Genomic DNA, 21,608 nt, shown 5'->3' with positions numbered 1-21,608 from the left:
CGACTGCCAGGTTCCTCTCTGGGGATGAATGTCTCTTGTGCTGGTCTGCTTGGTAATACCACAACCTCATCCTGGTGCTCATGGCCTTTTCTTACAAGCTTCATTCCTCGTGAGCTGTAAGTGGTTGGCCAGGGCCGAGCACAGGTGGGGCTGGATTCTGACAAGGTCACACAGATGGTACTTGGTCGCTCAGTTCACAGGGTGAGATGCTCCAGGGAATGAGACACACACACACTAGTACAGTAGTTGACTCTAACTACGGAAAGTTTCTCAGGTTTTCAGAAGGTTCTCACTTGCATGGTAATAGCCCATTTTGAGTAGGTGTTTTATTATCTATTGCTGTGTAAATTACCACAAACTTAGTGGCCTAAAACAACACCCATTTATTATTTCGTAATTTCTGTGGGTCAGAAGTTCAGGTACTGGGTCCTCTGCTTCAGGGTTTCTCACAAGGCTGCTGTCGAATTACTTGCCAGCCCTGTGTCCTCATCTGAAGGGAGGGAATGACCAAAGAGCATGAATACCAGAAGGCAGAAATCGTTGAATCTTAGAACCTTTCTCCCATAGTGCTCAGTTGAGAGAGAGAAAGGAAAAGTTGTGGGTAAAAGAGGCAAAATTACAGTGGTTAAGTTGGTGGTGTTGGAGTCACAGATTTGGACGTGGCTCTCTGCTCTGACAGAATATCCTCCCCGCTGTTGTCCCTGCTTCCTCCTCTGTTCCCGTCTCCAGTCCATTCTGCATAAAGTCATCAGCGTGATCTTTTGAAATGCAAATCCACCTCACTCTTTTTTTTTTTTTTTTTAACTTTGTTACAAAGGATATTGCATTTTAAATTGTTGTGAATGCTGCTACAAATCCACCTTACCCTTGACAGTTCCTAACCACTGGAGCAGAAATGAGCAGTGATTCAAAAGCAAACTTTCAGAGCGGTGGATGTAGCTCAGTGGTAGAGCACATGCTTAGCATGACCAAGGTCCTGGGTTCAAGTTCTAGTACATCCACTTAAAAACAACAAGAACCAAAAAACCCAAAAAACTAAAAACTTTCTTTTGTTCTATAAGGTGTGCTCCCTACACTGACCACCAGGTGGTGCCATTGTACTTTCCTGGTTAAGCCAGTTTCCAAGCTTAGGGAAAGTGAGTGGCATTGTGAAGTGATTTTGGAGGCAGCATCTCGGAATGGGGGACTAGGACCCAGTGGTTATGTACAGTAACCATTTTTCATTTACCTGTCCATGTACCCATCCAGTTATTATTAAGTAATAAGTGCCTTCTAGGTTGCAGATTTTTGAGAATAACACAGCTAAATAAGACAGGTCCCTGTTTCCAAGAAGCTCACGGTCTGGGGTGGGGGGTGAAGCAAGTCAGTCATTACAACATAGTATAAGAAGGGCTGTGATAGAGGTATGCATGGGATATCATGGACCACCGGGGAGGGGTACCTAACTCAGCTTCGAGAATTTGAGAAGAGGAGGAGCTGACACCTGCTTGGTGTTGAAAAACAAAAAAGCCTGTTTGGAGGCTTCAATTTTCTGCTCTGTAGTAAAGTTGTCTCTGAGGGTGGGGGTAGGGTCCATTTTGGGATGGAGTTTTATTGTGAATGAACAAAGGGATATCCACTGAAGTCGTATCAACCAGAGTAATCCTGCCAGTCAGGAGGGGTGGAGTGAGATATGTACTGGCTAGAACACTCTTCTAACGGCTAGGAGATAGGTAGATGATGAATAGGATCAATTCTAGACAAAAAAAAATAACGTGAGGGACATTGACAAGATGTAATTTGACATTTGGGGTATTGCATCCAGTTTAAAGTGAAGAATATGGGCCAGGGGATATGAGAGAAGAGCCAGGTGAAGGATTGGGAGTAGGGAGTTGGTAAAATTGGCCTTTTAGAAACCTCATTTTGGCAGCAGAGGATGAGTGGAGGGAAAATCATCAGGGGCCTACATCCTAGTCTGGGCAAGAGACGATAGAGATCTGAACTAAGATGGTGCTGGAATGAGAGTTGACATATTTCATCAGTTGTAAGATGTACTTTTCTTCCCTCACATTTTAATATCTGAGACCTAGATGCTTCTAGAAGTCAGGAGTATCTCATCATTTTAAGTGGCAGCATTTTTTCTTTCAGCTACATAAAACAGTGGTGTGTCTTAGCAATGGGTAGCATCCTAGGCTTAATGAAGTACGGCATTTTGAAAGTACAGTGGATTGCCATCTTGTTAACTAATACAGTGTAGCAGGATGAGTGGAAGGAAAGAATCTTGGATAATGCTTATATTTCTGGCTTGAGTGTGTGGATGGTAGGGATCCACCCAACAAAACATGGAAGAGGAAGACATCTCTGATATTTCCCAGAATAATTAGCAGTCTGTATTTGCTTCAACAATCCACTGCACTGGCCCTGCCCAGGTTCCACCAGGTTTACAGGGTATGAGTATTGGCTAACTGTACCTCCTTTCTCTACCTTAGGGTTCTAGAAGTGGGGGGAAGAAGGCATGCTGTGTCCTTACCTTTTCAAGGTATCATTAATCTACAAGCGTTGAGAGTATTGGTGTTGCAGATACAAGAATGATGCATACTGTGTAGTGAGCTTTTATTCTGCCAGGCATACCCATTACCTGATTTAATCTTTATATAATCCACCATCTATGAGGTATTATGTAGTATTCCTGTTTTACAGAGCTGGAGCATCTCAGAGATTAAGCAAGCGGCCCAAAGTTAAACAGAGTGGTAGAGTCAAGTTCAGACATTCCTGTTTGATTCCGTCTGACCATGGCCGTTAACAATAACCTGCTTTGGTCGATTAGGACAAAATAGGACCTCTCCATAGAAGTGCGAAGAAGTTAAAATTCAAAAGCGATAGAGTAACACGTGCATATGGGATGCTGTAGGAGCAGTGCACAAGAGCATTTAGTGCTGAGCATGCAGAGGGTATGTATCAAGGTCCTGAGAAGTCACCTAAGGTCACACAACTTATAAGCAACGGAGCCCACATCTCTGGCACTAAAGCCCATGTGCAGCGCCCCTGCCCCCAACCCGGACACATACACGTATGCAAGATAGGGCTCATTCCCTTAAGGAGCCAGAGCTTGAGAGGGAGGAGCTACTAAAGTGCCTGGAGTAATTAGATTTCTGTAGTCCAAAACAACGTTTGGTTCAGTGGGCCACTCACTACTTGAAAGCTTTTTTTCTTCATTTTGATTTGGAATATAACCATCCTGCTATTCTCCTACTTCTTTGACTGCATCTTTTCTGTCTCCTGACACTTGCATCTTGGACTGCTCTGGAGTCATGTCCTTGGCCCACTTTTCTTTCTCTCCTTGGTGATCTAATCATTTCCCATGGCTTTAAATGCCACTCAAATGCTGCTGAGTCACATGTGTCTCCAGCCCTGATGTCTCCCTGAGTTTCATGCAGACTTCATTTATCCAGCAGCCCAACTTGATGTAAATTACAAACCTAACGTGTCAAAAATGAGTCTTGAGTTATACCCCAAATCTGTTTGATCACCAGTCCTCTGTTTCCATCAGTACCTATGTACACACTGCTGCTGAGGCCAAAAACCTAAATCATCCTGATTCTATTTGTTCTTCCCATACCAATCAGCAAGTCTTCTCAGCTCTGTCTTCAAAATACATCCTAAATCTGACTGCTGCTCACCACCTGTGCCCCTCTCTCCCTCCTTAGTCCAACATCTCTAGTCTGGACTAAGGCAGTAGCCTCCTAACTTGCCTCCCTGTCTCCATTCTCATCCTCCTTCAGTCTGTTTCCGTAGAAACTGCATCATCTTTTAAAACTATAAGTCAGGTTATAACACTTCTATAAAAGTGACCCCCAAATTTCTCATTATACTTAAAGTCCAAACTTGCCAGGGTTCCATGTGAGAATGTGAGCACATTCTCAGTGCTCACCATGTTCCCACTGACCGTGCTGTGCTTTTAACACGTCAAGCTCATTCTTGCTCCAGGGTCTTTGCATTTTCTGTTCCATCTGCCTGGAACATTCCCCTCAGATCTTTACGTGGTTTGTGTCTTCTCATCATTCAGGTTCCTGCTCAAATTATCACTTCACTGATCACCCTAACAGAAGTACCAACTCCTTTCACATCGAAATATTTCTGACTCTGCTTTGATTTCCATAGCACTTATCACGACCAGTGATTATCGCCTTTGCCCCATACTTGAGTGTAAGTTCTCTGAGGGCAGAAGCAGTGTCGGTCTTGTTTACTGCTATACCCCTAGCACCTAACATAGTGCCCGGCACATAACAAATGCTCTGTTAATGGATGAAAGGATGGATATCTGCAGCTCTGTACTTACTTACATCCTGCAGAGGATCTAAGGCAATGCAGCTAATAGAAATAGAATATGAACCACATGTGTGATTTAAAATTTTTTAGCAGCTACATAAAATAAAAAGAAACAAATGGAATTAACTTTACACTTACACTAACCTAGTATATACTAGTAAATACTAACATTTCAACAAGTAATACCAAGAATTATTAGTGAGTTATTTTGCATTTAAAAAAAAACTATTCAGACTCTGGTAAATGTACAGCACGTCTCAATTTGGACTAGACACATTTCAAGTGCTCAGGAGCCATATGTGGCTTGTGGCTACCGTGTTAGTGCAAGTGCACATAGCCCCCTGCTGTTCTGTGAGCTCCAGAAGGGAGGAAGCTCGAAACTTCCAGCAGTTGGGGAGGAAGGTGTTTCTTCGCTATCCCTGCTTCCTCTCTCTTCTGAAGGAAGCTGCGGGGATGTCCAGGCTAACAGATGCATGATCAAGTCCTTAGAATGATAATGATGACGACTGAGCTTCTGCTCTGTGCTGAGCACCTCATGTAATCTCATTTAATTCTCACAGCAATCCTCTTTTACAGATTAGGAAATAGGTTCAGGAAACTACAGTGATGTGTTCAAATTTATGCACCTGCTAAGTGTTAGAGCTGGAATGTAAATCTGGTTAACAGTTAAAGCCAGCAATATAATTATGTGATAGTTTTAATTTTGCCACTTTAATGGTCCATGTGGCCTGGACAAATGAAGAGAAATGCAAACCATAGAAAGAAGCCGACCTGACTCTTGGACTTGGACTCAGCACAGCTTTGGTTGCTTCCATCTTGCATCTCCCTCGTAGTTTCTCAGACACCTTAGATGCGACTTTAGTGTCAGACCGTGTTCAGGTCTCAGCTCCACTAATTAATAACAGTGTAAGCTTCAGTAAAATCGGCTCATGCCCCATTTCTTCTGGAGAATGGGAACGCTAATACTAACCTCAGGGGCACTTGAGAAAATCCAGTAAGATGATGATGTCTGCAAAGCATTGAACACAGTGCCTGATGGCTGGTAGCCACTCAGGACACACTAGATCCTGTACCCGTCTTCCCCCTCCAGGCTGTAAGGTGAGGCAAAGGGTCTCCTGACCTCCTAGCTCCACACCTTCTCTTAGCAATAGGGTAGTCAGAGAATGTGGGGTGGGTGTTAGCACTGGTGCTTGGGATCCTACCCAGTAGTAACACATTTCTTTCTGTGGCACACTATTCTTTCAGTTGCCAAATCTGGATACCTCAGACAGGCTCTAACCACCCCACCACCACCCCAACACACACACACACTCTTGGGATTCCATCCCACAATGGCTCCTGGTCTGGCTACTTCTTCCCATTCCTTTCTGTTGCTGTCCAACAGTATGTCTTTACTCCAGCCCTGCTCATCTCTCACGCAGTGTTACAGAGCCTTCCTCAACATTGGCTGCCACATAATCTTTCTAAACCAACCCGACCATGTCACGTACCTCCTTAAAATTTACTATTTTCAAATTTACCCCAGCATCCCTTTGCAGCCTTATCTCCCCCAACTCACTTCCAGCTCACCTCCCACACACCGTGCGCTCTGGTCTCTTCCTGGCCAAGCCTTTCCGTACTCGCCATGATAGACTAGTCCCCTCCTCTCAGATCCTCCATTCCGCCTGCCGCGCCACTTCGTGACCTAGGGCGCCCCTGTAAATTGAGGCCCCTTTCCCTGCCAACTACAGCCTCGTTGCCCCTCCCCTGTTCTCCCGGGGATTGTGAGCTAAGAGCCAGGGGTGAGAGGCTTGGGACGGCGCGGCTCCCCCTCGCCTGGGCTGGCCCCCGCCCACCGCACAGGAAGCGGGGAGAGAGTGTGGCCCCCACCCCACCTAGGAATGTCTAGTCCCCAGGTAAGCGTCTTCAGGTCTTCAGCATCGCTGGTGAGCCTGCCCCCAGTGCTGTCGGTGACCACGCCCCTGGGGGAAGGCGCTGTGCCAAAGTGCGGTTGCGGAGCCCCGGCTCTGTCTCGTCCATCTTTTCGAGGGGGCGTCGCGGTTGTCATCGCGGTCTGGGCGCAGAACGGCGGGCGGGGAGGGAATCCCTGGTGTCTCTAGTTCAGATAGACGAGCTCTCTGTTGGGGATGCTGGCCTCTAATGGGGATGGGAGTGGGAGCTGGGATGGGGAGGCAGAGCGTCTCTAACCAGCGTGACTCTGCCTGTGGCTCAGCCCCTGCGGGACAGCACCACCTGGAATATTCTCGCTCCAGTGATGCGCCAGGGTTTCCGGACAAGGAACCAACACCGCCAAGCCTTTCCTGAGACATCTCAGAGTCATACTCAACCCTCCCCTCTTCTTCCGGAAGCAGCCCCAGTGTCTGCCATTTCTGCTCGCCCAAATCGTTCTCCTCACTCACCAGTCTCGCGGCTCATTTCCTTTTCTTCAGTCTCTCCCCTCCCAGCCCGCGTGTGACCAAGACACCTCCTTACTAAATAAATTATATCACTGCCTATCCACAGGCTGCAATTCAAGGTCACAGCAGCTTATCCAAATGTGGCCTCCCTGCCGACTTTGCATCGGTATTGTGCTGGCACCCTTGCCAAGAAGTACCCCCCTTGTTGATGCTTAGAGACCCTCCCTAAATACTGCAATGGCGGAATCTTCCCCTGCCACCACCTCAGCCTTAGTCTTCCCCTGGACATCCTCAGCAACCAGACAACCCCCTTGTCTAACAGAACACTTGCCACACTGCCTTCACTGTCCCTGCACACGTCTGCCCCCGCTGCCAGACTCCCAGCTTCTTGAGGATGCTCACTGTGCCCAGAACACACAGGCCTGGCATAGAGCAGGCATTGGCAAATAAATCTTTTTAATGAGTAAATGGAAGATCATAAGTGTTGGGTAGATGCTGGGTGTGTTGAAGGGGCTGGATTGTTGAGAGCTTTTTTGAGAAGGCTTCTCATAAGACAAGCTGGACAGGCTCTGAGTAATTTGGTGCAGGGAGAGGATCTCGGGCAAGCACTGGCGTGCTCTATTAATTTAACAATCATTGAACAACTTCTATTGTCAGGCCTCATGCCCGGCACAGGGGACCTCGGTCGGCACTCAAGTTACTTCCCCTGTAGTAGAGGAGGAAGACCACATAAGCGGTGCCAATACAGAGTGCCAAGTGTCACACGGTGAGCACAAGGAGTTGTGGCAGTACAGAGGAGGAGCACCTCAAGGCTTGCCAGGGGTGTCAGGCTTCCCAAGAGGACCACCACCCAATCCAAGACCAGAGTGGGGTGTAGAGAAGGGGTCAAGGGGCAAAAGAGAGAGGAGGCTGAGAGTTGAGCAGGGCTTCTTCACAAAGGACTTGCATACCAAATGAAGGAATTGGACTCCATCCCAAGGGCACTGGGGAGCCACTGATGGTTTCCAAGGAGCTGGGGAGTGACATGATCTGGTCTGCAGGCCACTGCTGTGCAAGGCCCTGGCTCTGACTCCCCTCTTCTAAGAAGCCTTCTCTGAGACCCCTGACAGGTGAGGTCCCTCTTCTGTGCTCCCTTAGCAGCCTCATCACTTCTTTTCTGTTCAGGGTTGGATGCCTCCCCTAAACTGAGCTTTTTGAGAGATAAGACCAGGTCTTAATCTTCTCTGTGTCCCAAGACCGAATGTTTGCTGAATGTATGGATTGTTCCTTTTTTTCTCTGAATTTCTACAGCCCTTACTCTCAGGTCCACATCCTTTCACAGCTGGGACCTGTGCATTTTGCTGCAAATAGCATTTAATTGGGAAAGAGGAGGCCCAGTTCCAAATGGTTCCACCAATTACTGGGACAAGTTGCTTAACTGTCCTGAAACCTGTTTCCCCATCTGTAAGATGAGTTACCACTGTGAACTGAGTCTGTAAGTCTTCCCACGCATGCATGAGTCTTGTTTTCCTGGATAGACTATAAGTTCCATGAAGGCAGGGACCAAGGGCTTTCCCCAGCACCTCCCTCAGTCTAAGCTTACAACAAATGCAATGATCAGTCCTGTTGGTTAGTAGAGTAAATAAGAAAGCAGAGTAAATAGGAAAGAACACGTAAGGTGAAGTTGGAAGTCTTTTGCCACTTCCCGTATGACCTTGAGCAAGGTTCTTCCTCTCTCTGTCTTCTTTGCCTTACCTGGCAGACCTCATAGGGCCATTGGAAACCAAAGAGGTGAAAGTGCCTTGTGACTGAAAGAGATAATATAGTAGAAAATTAATTGAATATTAATTAACCCCCCCAAACTATGAAATAGTGCAGATGAGGCGTATCTAGTAATTGGTAGACATACCCCAGGCATCTGTTAACTGCCTCTGAGAGGCTAGGATGCTGCTTTTCCAGGCACCAGTGGGCTAGGCTGGAACAGAAGTATTTGGTCTTGCTGGGTGGGATCAGCCCTGAGACCCAGGACAGACCAGGAGGGAAGAGTTTGCGGGGTGGGAGTGTGCATCCAGTCCTTTGCCCTCTCTCCTTCCAGATTTCTCTGGTAAGCATCGCTTTCTGTCTTAGGTTTTGAGGTGCCCTGGCATGACAAGGTCTCAGGAGTCCTAGTGGCTTTAGCAGTGTAGCTTCTGATGCCCCTTGGTGAAGAAGCTGGCCTGTGGGAGCAGTAAGCCCCACCATGCTGCCCTGGTAAACTCCCAGTCCCAAACTAGAAGTACAGCCCCCTTGCAACCTCTGACATCTTGGTGGCAGTGTTTATGGTTTAAACTATAATTAGTGTTTAAACCATGATTTGTTTTAGCTCTTGCCAAAACCAAAAGGGCCTGGGACTGTATGGAGGCTGAGTCTCAGCTTCCTCACTCTAAAATGAGTAAGGATTTAATGAGAAGACAGACATGAAAACACCCCAGAACTTGTATATTTTACTCACGTGCAGAATTGCTGTTTGCAGGTAGCGTGTTTACAACCAGTATTTCAGAGGGCACTGGGGCTCTTTCTCCAAAAGAAAGTTTCACATAGTTTATGTGTAAGGAGTGCACATCTTTGGTCTTAGAGTGAAAACAGAGACAGAGGGACTGTGAAAATGGGCAGGGCCAGCTAATGCACTGCTGCTGAGGGAGGCTGGGAGGAGTGAGGAGGCCGGGGCAGGCCTGGGCTGGCTATCTGAGCTCCCTCATTGCCCCCTGCCCCACAGACCTCTCCTGCTGAGATTATACGCCTGGCAGAAGAAGCACCAGATTTAGAATCAAACAGGCAGGATTAGGTTCCACTCACCTAATATGTGACTTTGAGCAAATATCTCCATTTCTCTGAACCTCAGTTTCCTCACCAATGAAATGGGGAGATTGCTAGCACCATTACTGGAGGCTGTCAGGATCAGAAAAGAGAATGCAGTGACATTGCCCTGTGAACTGTTTAGTGCTGCCCATATTCATTTTCTGTTTCTCATCTCTTCCCTTCTGGAGCTGGGCCTGCTGTTGGGGCTTGTCAGGACCAGTACCTTGGGGCACCTCGGCCACAGCTCTGTCCTTCTGAGGGAGTGAGCATGGCCTGCGGGACAAAGGAGCCTGAGTCTGCAGTGGGCCCTTTGTGCTTCCTTCCTGCCAGGTAGCCTCTCTCCCCCCGGGCCACTCCTGGGGGTGAGGGGGTTACCCTTTCCCAGTGTTTTTATTCCTGTGGCACTTACCCCAAACTATTAAAAGTAGCTTTGTAATTAAAATAAAAAAGGAGAGCTCATCGACGGTAAAGGTCTCTATGATGAAAGGCTTGTCTCTCAGAAAAGGGAAGGCCCTTACCCCTTGGACCCCAAGCCATGGGGTGCCAGGAGGGTCAGCATATGGGTTGGAGGGAGGTCTGGGCTGTAGGGCAAGGGGTACCATCAGAGAAGGGTAAGAGCTATGGTTGTGCTGGTTCACTCGCTTTGCTGTCAGACTTTCCCAGGCCCTCATCTTTAGCACCTTTGTCTTACCTCCTAGGTCTCCTCCATCTACCTCCTGCCTTCCTCTTTCCAGCCAGCGAAACAGTGTTGGGAGGGTGCCCTTCTGGGATGAGGTCAATGGGAACAGGAGCGCCCAGGTCCTTGGGGGCCTCTTTTGGGACTCTCTGAACTTGGCAACCCTTTTCTCCTCTCCCCTTGGGCCCAGGTCAGCTTGCCAGTTTCTTCCTGACTGAAGATCACATCCACCCCCAGATGAATGAATTTTCCTGGAAGGATGTTACCAATGCCTTGTCCCTGGCCAACATGATCCTGGGGCTCTTCTCTATCTTCTGCAGCTTCTGCAAGTAGGTCTGGGCCCCAGCAAGCTCCTAGCCAAGAATGGGAGTCAGTGGCATGAGGGAATGAGGTGGGAGTCTAGAGAGCTGGGCACTGAGGTGTACAGATCAATTGGGGGCAGGAGAAAGTGCAGTGGGTTGGGAGTCAAGGGGCTGAGATCCTAGCCTCAGTTCTACCACCAACCTGATATGGCCTTGGGTAGGTCACATCCTGAGCCTCAGTTTCTCCATCTTTAAAACAAGGAGCTCACACTGTGATCTCTATAGTTCCTTCCAGCTTTGCCAGCCTAGAATGGTTTCTATGAGAAAGTCAAGCAATTCTGTTCTGGCAGCCTTCGCACAATCCTTAAGTAGTCAGGCTACCTACCATCAAATTTTTTTGATTCTTAAATTAGAGCATATGATCTAGCAGAATAATTGAAATTAACACTGTTCTGGAAACTCTGAGACTTATGTATGGCCCCCCAAAAAAGCTGTAAGCAAATTATGTTTCTATAAATTGAATCATATTTTAACGTCTTTGGGAAATCAGCTCTTTAAAGATAAGTCCTTTATAATACAAATAACATCCTCCTAATCTGTTTGATTCTTATAACCATTAGCAAGTGACTTTTCTGGATCTGTTTCTCATCTGTAAAATAAGATGATTTTACCTGATGATGTTTAAGTTCCCTTCCAGTCTGAAAGTTTTATGATTCCCCAAGTCTGGGTTTTGGGGGCCTCATAAAGTGGGGCATACCTGCAGCTGAAAATCTCCATCTTCTTAGTTCAGCCTAATCTTCTGGGAGCGTAGGTTATATGTCATGATGGGGGCCCAATTCCTTTTAGACACATAGGTATGGGTCTCAACAAAGGAAATGCTAAGTTTGTTTCGGGACAGCTGAGGTCTGGAGTCAGGCTCTGTTTGCTTCTGCTGGGCCACCCAAGCATTGCAGCTCCTAGGGCAGCTTGGCCTGAGATTGTGGTGGCTGCTTTTAGAGGGGTCTGGGAATATGTGCTGGAAAGAAACAGAATCCTTGAATGTAGAGTCTGAAAGATGCCTTGGAAATTATTCAGAGCATCAAGATACATGAGACAAAAACTGATAGAACTACAAGGAGAAATTGATGAATCTGTTATCGTAGTTGGATATTTCTATACCCCTCTATCAGTAATTGACAGATCCAGCAGGCAGAAAATCAGTAAGGATATAGTTGAATTGAATAGCATTATCAATCCACTGGATCTAATTGATATTTATAAATATCATCCAACAACAGCAGAATACACATTCTTCTCAAGCTCACTAAGACAGACCACATTCTGGGCTGTGAGACATACTTTAACAAATAAAATAGAAATCATATAAAGTATGCTGTCAGATATTCTTCTGGAATTAAACTAGAAATTAATAACAGAGATAACTAGAAAACCCCAAAATACATGGAGGTTAAACAACTTACTTCTAAATAATACATGATAAAAAAAAAGAAGTCTCAAGAGAAATTTTAAAATATTTTGAACTAAAAGAAGTGAAAATACAACTTAGCAAAATTTGTAAGATGCAGTGAAAGCAGTGTTTAGAGGGAAAGTTATAGCATTGAATGCATATTTTAAAAAAGAAATCTGCTCTGCAAAAGATAGCATCAAGAGAATGAGAAGAAAAGCTTCAGACTAGGAGAAAATGTTTGTAAAAGGTACATCAGATAAAGAACTATAGTGCAAAATACATAAGGCTTAAAACTAAATAATAAGAAAACAACCCAATTTAAAAAGGGCCAAAGACTGTAGCAGATACCTCACCAAAGAAGATACACAGATAGCATTTAAGCATGCGAAAAGATACTCAATATCATATACCATCAGGGAAATGCAAATTAAATAACAGTGAGATACTACTACACACCTATTAGAATGACTGGAATCCAGAACACTAACAAAAAGAAATGCTGGTGAGGACACGGAGCAACTGGAACTCTCATACATTGCTGGTGGGAATGCAAAATGGTACAGCCACTTTGGAAGGCAGTTTGATAGTTTCTTACAAAACTAAACATACTCTTACCATATAATCCAGCAATCTCACTCCTTGGTATTTCATCCAAATGAATTTAAAACTATGTCCAAAACCTGTACGTGGATGTTTATGATGTTTTATTCATAATTGCCAAAACTTGGAAGCAACCAAGATATCCTTCAGTAGGTGAATGGGTAAATAAATTGTGTTACATCCAGACAATGAAATATCATTCAGTGTTAAAAAGAAATGAGCTATCAAGCCCTAAGAAGGCATGGAAGAGCCTTAAATGCATATTATTAAGGGAAAGAAGCCAATCTAAAAAGGCTACATATTGTATGACTCCAACTATGTGACATTCTGGAAAAGACAATGTGAGGGAAATATGTCTCCAAAAATATAGAGATAATAAAAAGATCAGTGGTTGCTAGGAGGGCTGGGAAGGACATAAATAGGTAGAGCACAGAGGATTTTTAAAAAAAAAGAAAAAGAAAGTACTCCATATGATATTGTAATGATGGATATGTCATTACATTTTTGTGCAAACCATAGAATGTACAACACCAAGAGTGAACCCTAAGGTAAACTATGGATTTTGCGTGATTATGATGTGTCAGCGTGGGTTCATTCTTGGTACATACCAGGAACCAGGATGTACCAGGCTAGTGAGTGATGTTGTCAACATGGGAGAGGCTGTGCACATGTGGGGACAAGGTGCAAATGGGAACTCTGTACTTTTGCTCTCAGTTTTGTCATAAACCTAAAACTTCTCTAAAAAAATAGTCTTAGAAAAATTTGAAAGGAAGGAAGATCTAAAATCAATGATGTAAACTTCCATGTTAGAAAACTAGAAAAAGAAGACCAAATTAAACCCAAAGTAAGCTAAGGAGAGAAATAATAAAAATTAAAGCAGAAATCAATGAAATTGAAAACAAGAAACCAATAAATAAAACCAATGAAACCAAAGCCTGGTTTTTTGAAAAGATCAGCAAAATTGATAAACCTCTAGTCAGGCTAACCAAGAAGAAGAGAATTACCAGTATCAGAAGTGAAAGACGAGGAATCATTACATGAACGTTAACAGATAATAAAGGAATATTGTGAACGATTTATGCCCACAAATTTGATAGCCTGGATGAAACAGTCCAATTCCTTAGAAGACATAAGCTACCAAAACTCACACTAGGAGAAATAGATAATCTAAATAGGCCTCTATGTATTAAAGAAATCATTTGGTACAAGCCCCTCATTTTACAGATGGAGGGACAGAGGCCTGTAGAAAGTGGGAGGTGATTTACCTGAGAATTCACAGTGAGATGGTTGCAGAGGCTGGGCCAGGGCCTAGGATCCTGCTTGCCATTGAACATGCCTGGAACTTAGAGTTTAAAGGGACCTTAGTGATTACCTAGGGGGTTCAGGTAAGACTGTGGGTTGAAGGTATGGAAGGGATGTAGGTAGGTGTGTGTGTGTGTGTGTGTGTGTGTGTGTGTGTGTGTGTGTGTGTGTATGTGTGTGGTGTGTAAAGCAGCATCTATCAGAAAGGATGTAAGTGTGGGGAACATGTAGGGGGGTGTGTATATGTGCACGGTGGGAAGCATATTGGTATATTGGAGGGAGGGTGGAGTCCAGTGGAGACTCTGAAAGAGCTGTGGGCCTGCACTTTAGGAAATCCCCCTGCGCCTCCTGGTTGCTTTTGGTCGGCTTTCTGTTAGACATGGCTATCGGAGCAGTGACCAGACACCTCAACATCTGCTCCAAGTCAGGTGAGTCCAGGCCTCAGACTCGTCTTCCCTGACCCCGGGAGCACCCATTCAGGTCAGCTCCTCCATCCTCTAACATCCAGCGGGCTTTCATCAGTCTCCAGTCCTGTTCGCATCCCTCTGAGTATAGCAGAGGCAGCCCTAGGACAGGAGTTTGTGAGCCCCACAGTCCAGATCTAGGTCCTCTGCTGGCTCACCTATTGATCTCTGGCTGTCCTTGTCCTGGCTTTCAGTTTCCTAATCTGCCCTGCCTCCCTCTTCAGGGCCGATCTGGGACTGGGAGTGGTGGTTGTGGTAATGGGGGAGTGGGGAAATGAAAAGTTACCCCAAGCAGAGCAGCTGGTTTAAAATACAGTAAAAATATTTCCATGTAAGATTTTACTTGAAAAAAGAGTTTCATAGCTTATCAATTTGTTCCCAGTTGAGTTCCAACATTTGCATGTTTAAGGATGGGAAAACTAAGACCTAGACAGGGAAAGGCTTGCTTGGGGCCACATGGTCAGTTTGAGGCAGAGCTTAGAAGGACACTCTAGTCTTTGACCTAGAGACCAGAGGAGAGCAGCTGTTGCCCTCTGGGATCCTGCTTGTCACACTCCAGACCCCCACCAGGGGGGACTAATGTACAAGACATATGACTGTAAGTTCTAACCTTGGCCTTCTGGAGCAGGAGCTGAGCTGAATGACTTTGCTGTCTTCACCACCTTTGGCCTGGCATCAGCCCTGCTTCTAGGCGTGGATGGGCCTCTGAATGGGTTCCTCGCCATCATCTATGTGTTAGCTATTTCCTTCCGCCTCTGTTTTTATTCAACTGGTGAGTGGAAGCCAGCCTTATGGCTGAGGGTCTGGCATCATGGAGGGGAGGAGTTGTTGGTGCCAGAAGCCTGGGGTGCAGTAATTGACTCCTCTCCTTCCTTTTATGGACACCCCCTTCCTTCCTTCTCCCCTGCTCCAGGCCCACTGGAGACCGCAAGCTGCACTGGCAGAGCCCTGGTCTAGTGGGCGGGAGCCCTCGGTTCTTGGACCAGCTGTGCCTTTTTCTTGTTGTGTGTCCTTTGGATGGAGCATATGGATTCACAGGCTTTAAAACTAGGTGGAGAAACTGAGCTCTGGTGAGGGCGATTGCCTTGCCTGAGGTCACATGGCAAGGGATTGCAGGCGCAGACTAAATGGTCTCAAAGGACCCTTCTACAGAGGCTCCATAGGGGCTGGGACATAGGCCTGGTCCTAGCTTCCAGCTTCACCTTGGGGATAGAGTGCAAAGCCCACCTGTCGTCTCGGAATAACTAAGTGCTTTACAGATGTGCACTGCCCTGGGATTAAGGGGGTTTGGAATGTGGGGCAGAGAAGACTCAAAGAGAGAAGGCTGCTTCTTGTGCATGGTTTGGAGCAGTGGGAAGCAGCTCACCCCATCTTCTTTTCCTGGCAGGCATTCCTTTCACATACAAGGGTCTACCCTGCCCCTATGCTTCCTGTGTTTTGGCCTCCACCTCCCTTCTGACCAACGGCAACACGTTCATTCTCTCTTGCATGGCCTGTCTCATGATTCTGTTCATGATGGATCAGAGCTACTACCCACATGACGAAATCCTGGAGTCTGAGAACTGGAAAAAAATGGTCTATCTGGGAGGTGAGTGAAAATACTGCTCTCATATGTCACTAGTGGTCCTTTATTATCACTGCTGTTCACTGCCACCCTGTATCTCACCCAGCATTCCCTGTCTCTCTCACCCTGCTTTATTTTTTCCATAGAATTGATCATCACCTGACATGTATTTACTTGTTTATTGCCTATACACACTAAACCTGACCCCAGTGGAGGAATCGCTTTTATTCGCGCTATAATCCCTAGCACCTAGGCTTGTGCCACTCACACAGTAGATGCTCAATAAATATTTGTTGGATGTTATTAAGCTGAACAGAAATTTAGGGAACACCTATCATATGCCAGGTAGTAGGAGTCAAAACGGTGAACTAGACAAACACGTCAGGATTTACAGTCCTGTAGGGGAGACAGATACCAAACAAATCATGGCAGAAGTAACTAAAATATATAGTTTTTGTTTTTTGAATTTCTTAATGTTATTGAAGTACAACCAGTTTACAATGTCATGTCGATTTCTGGTGTACCACATAATGTTTCAGTCAAACAGACACATACATATATTCCCTTTCATATTCTTCTTCATTATAGATTACTGCAAGATATTGAATATACTTCTCTGTGCTATACAGTATAAACTTGTTGTTTATCTATAAAATATATAGTTTTGATGTGTTGTGAAACTACAGGGTGCTCTCAGAGGGCATCAGAGGGTGACCTGATTTAGACTGGGATGCCTAAAGGGTAGGAAAGGATCCTTAAGGAGGTGACATTTAAATGAAACCCAGGTAAAAGTGGTCAAAAGGTTAAAAACTCCAGTTATAAGATAAACAAGTTCTGGACATATAATGTATAGCGTGCTGACTGCAGTTAACAATACTGTATCATCTGTTCAAAAGTTGCCACGTGAGTAGCTATTAAAAGTTTTCATCACAAGAAAAAATTTTGTAACTATGTGAGGTGATGGATGTTAACTACATTTATTATGGTGATCAGGTTGCCATATACACAAATATCAAATTGCTGTTACACCTTGGACTAATACAATGTTATATATCAATGATAGCACAACAAAACTGGAAGAAAATAAAAAATATGGGACACCTGCAAGATGGTTGGCCAAGTGGTGGGAGGGGTGGTTCAGAAGAGGAAACAGAATTTTGTGAATGCTCGGAGGCAAGAAAGCGTTAGAGCAGCAGTGCGGCTGGACTTGCTGAGCGAGGGGCTGGTGACAGACTGAGACCAGTGATGTGGGCAGACCGGGCAGGATTTAGGATTTGGTCCTGCAGGCAAATGAGAAGCATCTGAAGGGATTTCTGTGTGATAGTTTTCAATGATCACTTTGACTACAAAGTGGAGAATAGATTGTAGGAGACTGAGAAAGGAGGGAGAAAAACCAGCCTTTCATCAGATAAGAGGTGATGGTGGTGGTGGGGATGAAGAGATTTGATATAAATGTTGGAAATAGGATTCATATCAAGGAAGCAGGTTCTGGGCTATAGCAACTGAGTGATGGGTTCCAGGCGCTGAGGTCCTGGTCACACTGGGGCCCTGGCAGAGGCCTTCCTAGAGTTTCCCCTGACTTAGGGCTTTCTTCAAGGAATATCAAATTTTCTTCTTTGAAATGTGCTCATGTAAACAAGACAAACATCTATGGGGATGCTGAGTTTCTTTCTGTATTCCCTCGTTGTGGGTCCACTGGGTTTGCAGGGTCCTGGGTTCCCTCCTGACCCTCCCCTTTAGGTTCCCACCCTTTGTTCTGTAGCATTAGACCAACAACCCTGTCCAATCTCTAGGCGCTGGCTCCTCCTGTGCCCCAGTTGGCAGAGGCAGAATTGGGGTGAGAAGAGTCTGGGTTTGGAGCTAAAGAGACCTGAGTTCAAGTTCTACCCCCAGCACATAAGAGTTGCATGAATTTGGGTTAATTACCCTTCTGCAGTTTTCTTCATCTGGGAAAGCAAGCCAATTCAGGATTCTTGAAACTGAATGAGACAATGTATATAAATCCTCTGGCACAGATGTATCCTTTAAATGGAAATTTCTAGCCCTCTTCTTCCCTCCACCTGCCCTTCTCTTATCTCATAGCAACAGTATTTCCCACCATGTTCTTTGCTCCTGTGGACACCACCGATCCTCTCTTCTCACAATAAGCTGTGCACTTGGCCTTAGCCTTCCTTGTATCGTCTGTGCTATGTGAATAAAGGAGGGAGCTGCACCTCACAGACTTGACACTAGTTGATACTGGAGCCCTACTAGATACATTTCAGAATGCCTGCTGTAGATATTCCTCTTGCCTGGAGTGCAGCCAGTCACCTGTTTAGACTGAAGCCCCTTCTCCCCAACAGAGCTCTGTACATCTGAGAAGCTGGCCTAGCTAAGACCTTTTTCCAGGACAACTCTGGTTTAAAATATTATCTCATTGATGCAACAGGTCAATGACTGTTCTCTTGATGCCATATTCCAAAGCTTCAGGAACTTCCTGTAACTGCTTCTTAAGACCACTTCTTAGTGGTCTTCTGGCAGAGCACGAGTTCTGGTTTCTCTTGAGCACGTGGTGGTTATTCCCATGGGCATGCTGTGGGTCATACTCTCCCACCCTCCTTTTGAGCTTTCTGAAGCAGTGTAAGTGTCTAGTTATTAAGAGTTGGACAGACATGGGATTGAATCAGGGTCTTGGGCAGGTTACATCCTGTTTCCTTATCTGAAAAAGACTTAATTCTAAATCACAGGATAGCTGTGAAATGTACATAAAGTAATTTTTGTACCATACCTGGCAGAATGTCTAGCACAAAGTAGATCTTCCACAAATGTTAGTGCCCTTTTGCCTTTCAGTGGTGAATCTGAGATTCAAATTGTGTTGGGCCCTCAAGACCACCTCCAGGTTCAGTGATTCTCTAGGAGGACTCACAGGATTCTGCAGATAGTCATACTTATAGCATAAATTTACTATAGCAAAAGGATACAAAGCAAAATCAGCCAAGGGAAGGTAGAAAGGGGCGAAGTTTGGAGGGAAGCAGGCGCAAGCTTCTAAAAGTCCTCTCCCAATGGGGTCACACAGGACACACTTAATTCTCCAGCACTGAATTGTGACACAACTTCTGAAGGTCTGCCTACTGGGAAGTTCTTTAGAGACTCAGTGCTGAAGGTATTTACAGGGGCCGGACACATAAGTCTCCTCTGCCTAGCATGTACCAAAATTCCAGACTTCCACAGAAGGAAGTCTGCGCTCCACATTAACTACCTTGCTTCTATAAACAGTCTAAGCACAGTGAGCCACTCTTCTCGGTTTTATCAGTGTAGAGAACTATTTACTTCTCGTTTCCAGGCCTCTGCCCACCTTGCAAGCAGGCCTCTCTAAGGATAGCAGTTGCAGGCCTGCTAGGTTAACTCTTTTCTGCGTGAGTATAATATTGTATTGGCCCATATCACATGTTAAACTTGAAACAATTATGAATATTTTTCTTTTTTTTTTAACAAGACATCTGGGCTACTCATATTTATTCTTGGCTAAGAGTGATTTCTGATCTGAATTTGACAAAATGGAACCTGAGATTACATTAGAATTAATTTTCTAGTTACGCACAGACAAACCTCGTAAAGGCAGGCTCATGTGCCATTGGTTTTAGTATCTTAGGCACTATGAGTGAAAACTGAAGGCTGGAAGGATGGGGATGGGAGAGTAGAGGGTGGAAAATACATGTAAGAGGGCTTCGTAAAAATTGAGTGTTTGCCTCTTTTCTTCTTCCAGGTGTCATCATGCTGTTTTTGTCTCCATTCTCGCTAACCGCTTTTTACTGCCTGATGTGGTCACTCTCCTACATCTTCTTTCCAGATGCTCTGTGGGGCAAGGCAGCATGTCTTAGGCTACAGCACCGAAGATACTAAACAGCTCTACCCGCTTCCACTCTCCCACTGGCCTCGGTGGGGTCTCTGCCAGCATGTTGGGCCAAGCCTTGCCTTATCCTCACTAAATCTTTGCCTTGTCCCTCTGTTGTGCATGTGCTCAATACATGTTGCCTTGAACCCGAGCAACCTACAGTAGGGCCAGCGGCCGTTACTTCTTCCTCTTTATTCAGGGTTCTGAATCCCTTGGGGACAGTAGTTGTTTATGTCATACAGAACAGAATTTTTTCCAAGCTGAATTTGACCCAGGTTTGAGTTCCAGCTCTGTTATCAGCTGGGTCACTTTGTGCACCAAGATTAATTCTTTGGAAATGAGTGAAACCCTTCAGAACTGGTATAGCCTCCACCCTGGCCCTGCCAAACTGTAATTACTCTAGTGGTGAGGTGGGGCTTACTAACGTGTTCCTTAAACGTGCAGACTCTGGCCTGTAGTGCAGAGCTAACAGCAGGACCATCACGTTGCCCACTTTGTCTGTAGGATTTTGTAACTTAAAATTCTGTAATTCCATAGTCAAGGCTTCTGCCTCTTGCTTTGTTTAGAGGTTAGATTCATTGGCATCTCGAGGGCATCATCTGGTTTCCAGGATCTCATTATGCATTTTTTTCCCCTAAGCTCTAATATACTGAACTTCAGGTATTCAAATGGCACATCATATTTTAAAATCCACATTGAATAGAAATAAAAAGAATTGTATGGAACCCTAAAGTTGCACCTGGCAAAGAACTCAGGCCCATTGAAAGCCATGCCCAGCACTGCCCCTGGACTTGCCACCTCACGTAGTGGACCAGAGGACTATTGGCTAGTTCTGTCCTTTCCTCTAGGGCACCAGAGCACCTTTACCTCAGGCCTAACTTTCTGAAGTTTGCAGGACAATGTATATGGCAAATATACATTACATCTAAAATTAAATTAAAAAATAAAAGTGAAGTCCACATTGCTATGATCTGGTTCTAGAGGAACACACAGCACCCTCCTCTTCGCTGCATTCTGTTCGTATCTCTGTTACACCACTGACAGTTTTTCATGGTTAGATGACTCTGTCTGTATCCCACCAAATTTTAAGCTCCTTCAGCTTACATTTTCATATTTCTGCTGCCTGCCACAGGGCCTAGCACTCAAAAATGCTTACTTTGTAGATAAATTGATTTCCTTATGCATTCTGGTGAGTTACATACAAGGTTACTATAATGTAGTAAGAATCTTACAAATATACATGGGCATAGACATTGTGCAAATATACAGATACACAACAGACATTTCAGTGTGATGTCCTTCAATGCCAAACCCTCATTTCACTGATGTTATCCTTCATCAAAACATTTTAGGAACTCCGGTTTGAGAACTGTCTTCACATAAACTCTTAGAGGCTAGCACCTAGCACAGTGCCTAGATATAGGAGGTACTCAAAAAATACTTACTTTACTCTGAATCAACCAAATTTAGTCCAAAAATTTAATATTTAATATTAGCCAGTGATGTCCTCTTCTTAAACCAAAACCACATTAGCTATCAGATTTGACCTCACATGATTTCTGGCTACTTCTAAAACTTGAACTACATTCAAAAGAAAAAGATGCAATTCTGAAAGAGGATTTCCATGTTCACTTTGAGCCATAGCAGCAGAGCTAAAATAAATATGTAGATTCCCGAGAGGACTGCTTTGAAAGGGAAAATGCACATTTGGATGTGTAAATTGCACTTTGTTTACAGAGTGAGGCTTTAAGAGGTTAATCCAATGTAGTAAAAATGGTATTTGCCCCCAGGTCATCTGGCTCCCCAAACTGTGCTCTTTCCAGCATACTGCATCATTTCCTGAGGCTTATGATGACAG

General features: G+C 45.0%; 1 protein-coding gene across 1 annotated transcript; it reads left to right on the top strand.

Annotated features, from left to right (window-relative positions):
* The first annotated feature begins 2,921 nt into the window (after nucleotides 1-2,921).
* On the top strand, nucleotides 2,922-20,237 carry TMEM269 (transmembrane protein 269). Its single transcript, XM_010996926.3, is given in 9 exon segments — nucleotides 2,922-2,930; nucleotides 6,097-6,166; nucleotides 6,169-6,203; nucleotides 7,362-7,470; nucleotides 10,388-10,526; nucleotides 14,179-14,276; nucleotides 14,941-15,084; nucleotides 15,700-15,900; nucleotides 19,622-20,237. Coding segments are annotated over 9 exon segments (942 nt in total). The 3' UTR covers nucleotides 19,759-20,237.
* The last annotated feature ends 1,371 nt before the right edge of the window (nucleotides 20,238-21,608 follow it).

Source organism: Camelus dromedarius, chromosome 14, assembly GCF_036321535.1.
Source record: "Camelus dromedarius isolate mCamDro1 chromosome 14, mCamDro1.pat, whole genome shotgun sequence".
Taxonomy (NCBI): domain Eukaryota; kingdom Metazoa; phylum Chordata; class Mammalia; order Artiodactyla; family Camelidae; genus Camelus; species Camelus dromedarius.
This window is presented reverse-complemented; position numbering and strand designations above follow the sequence as displayed.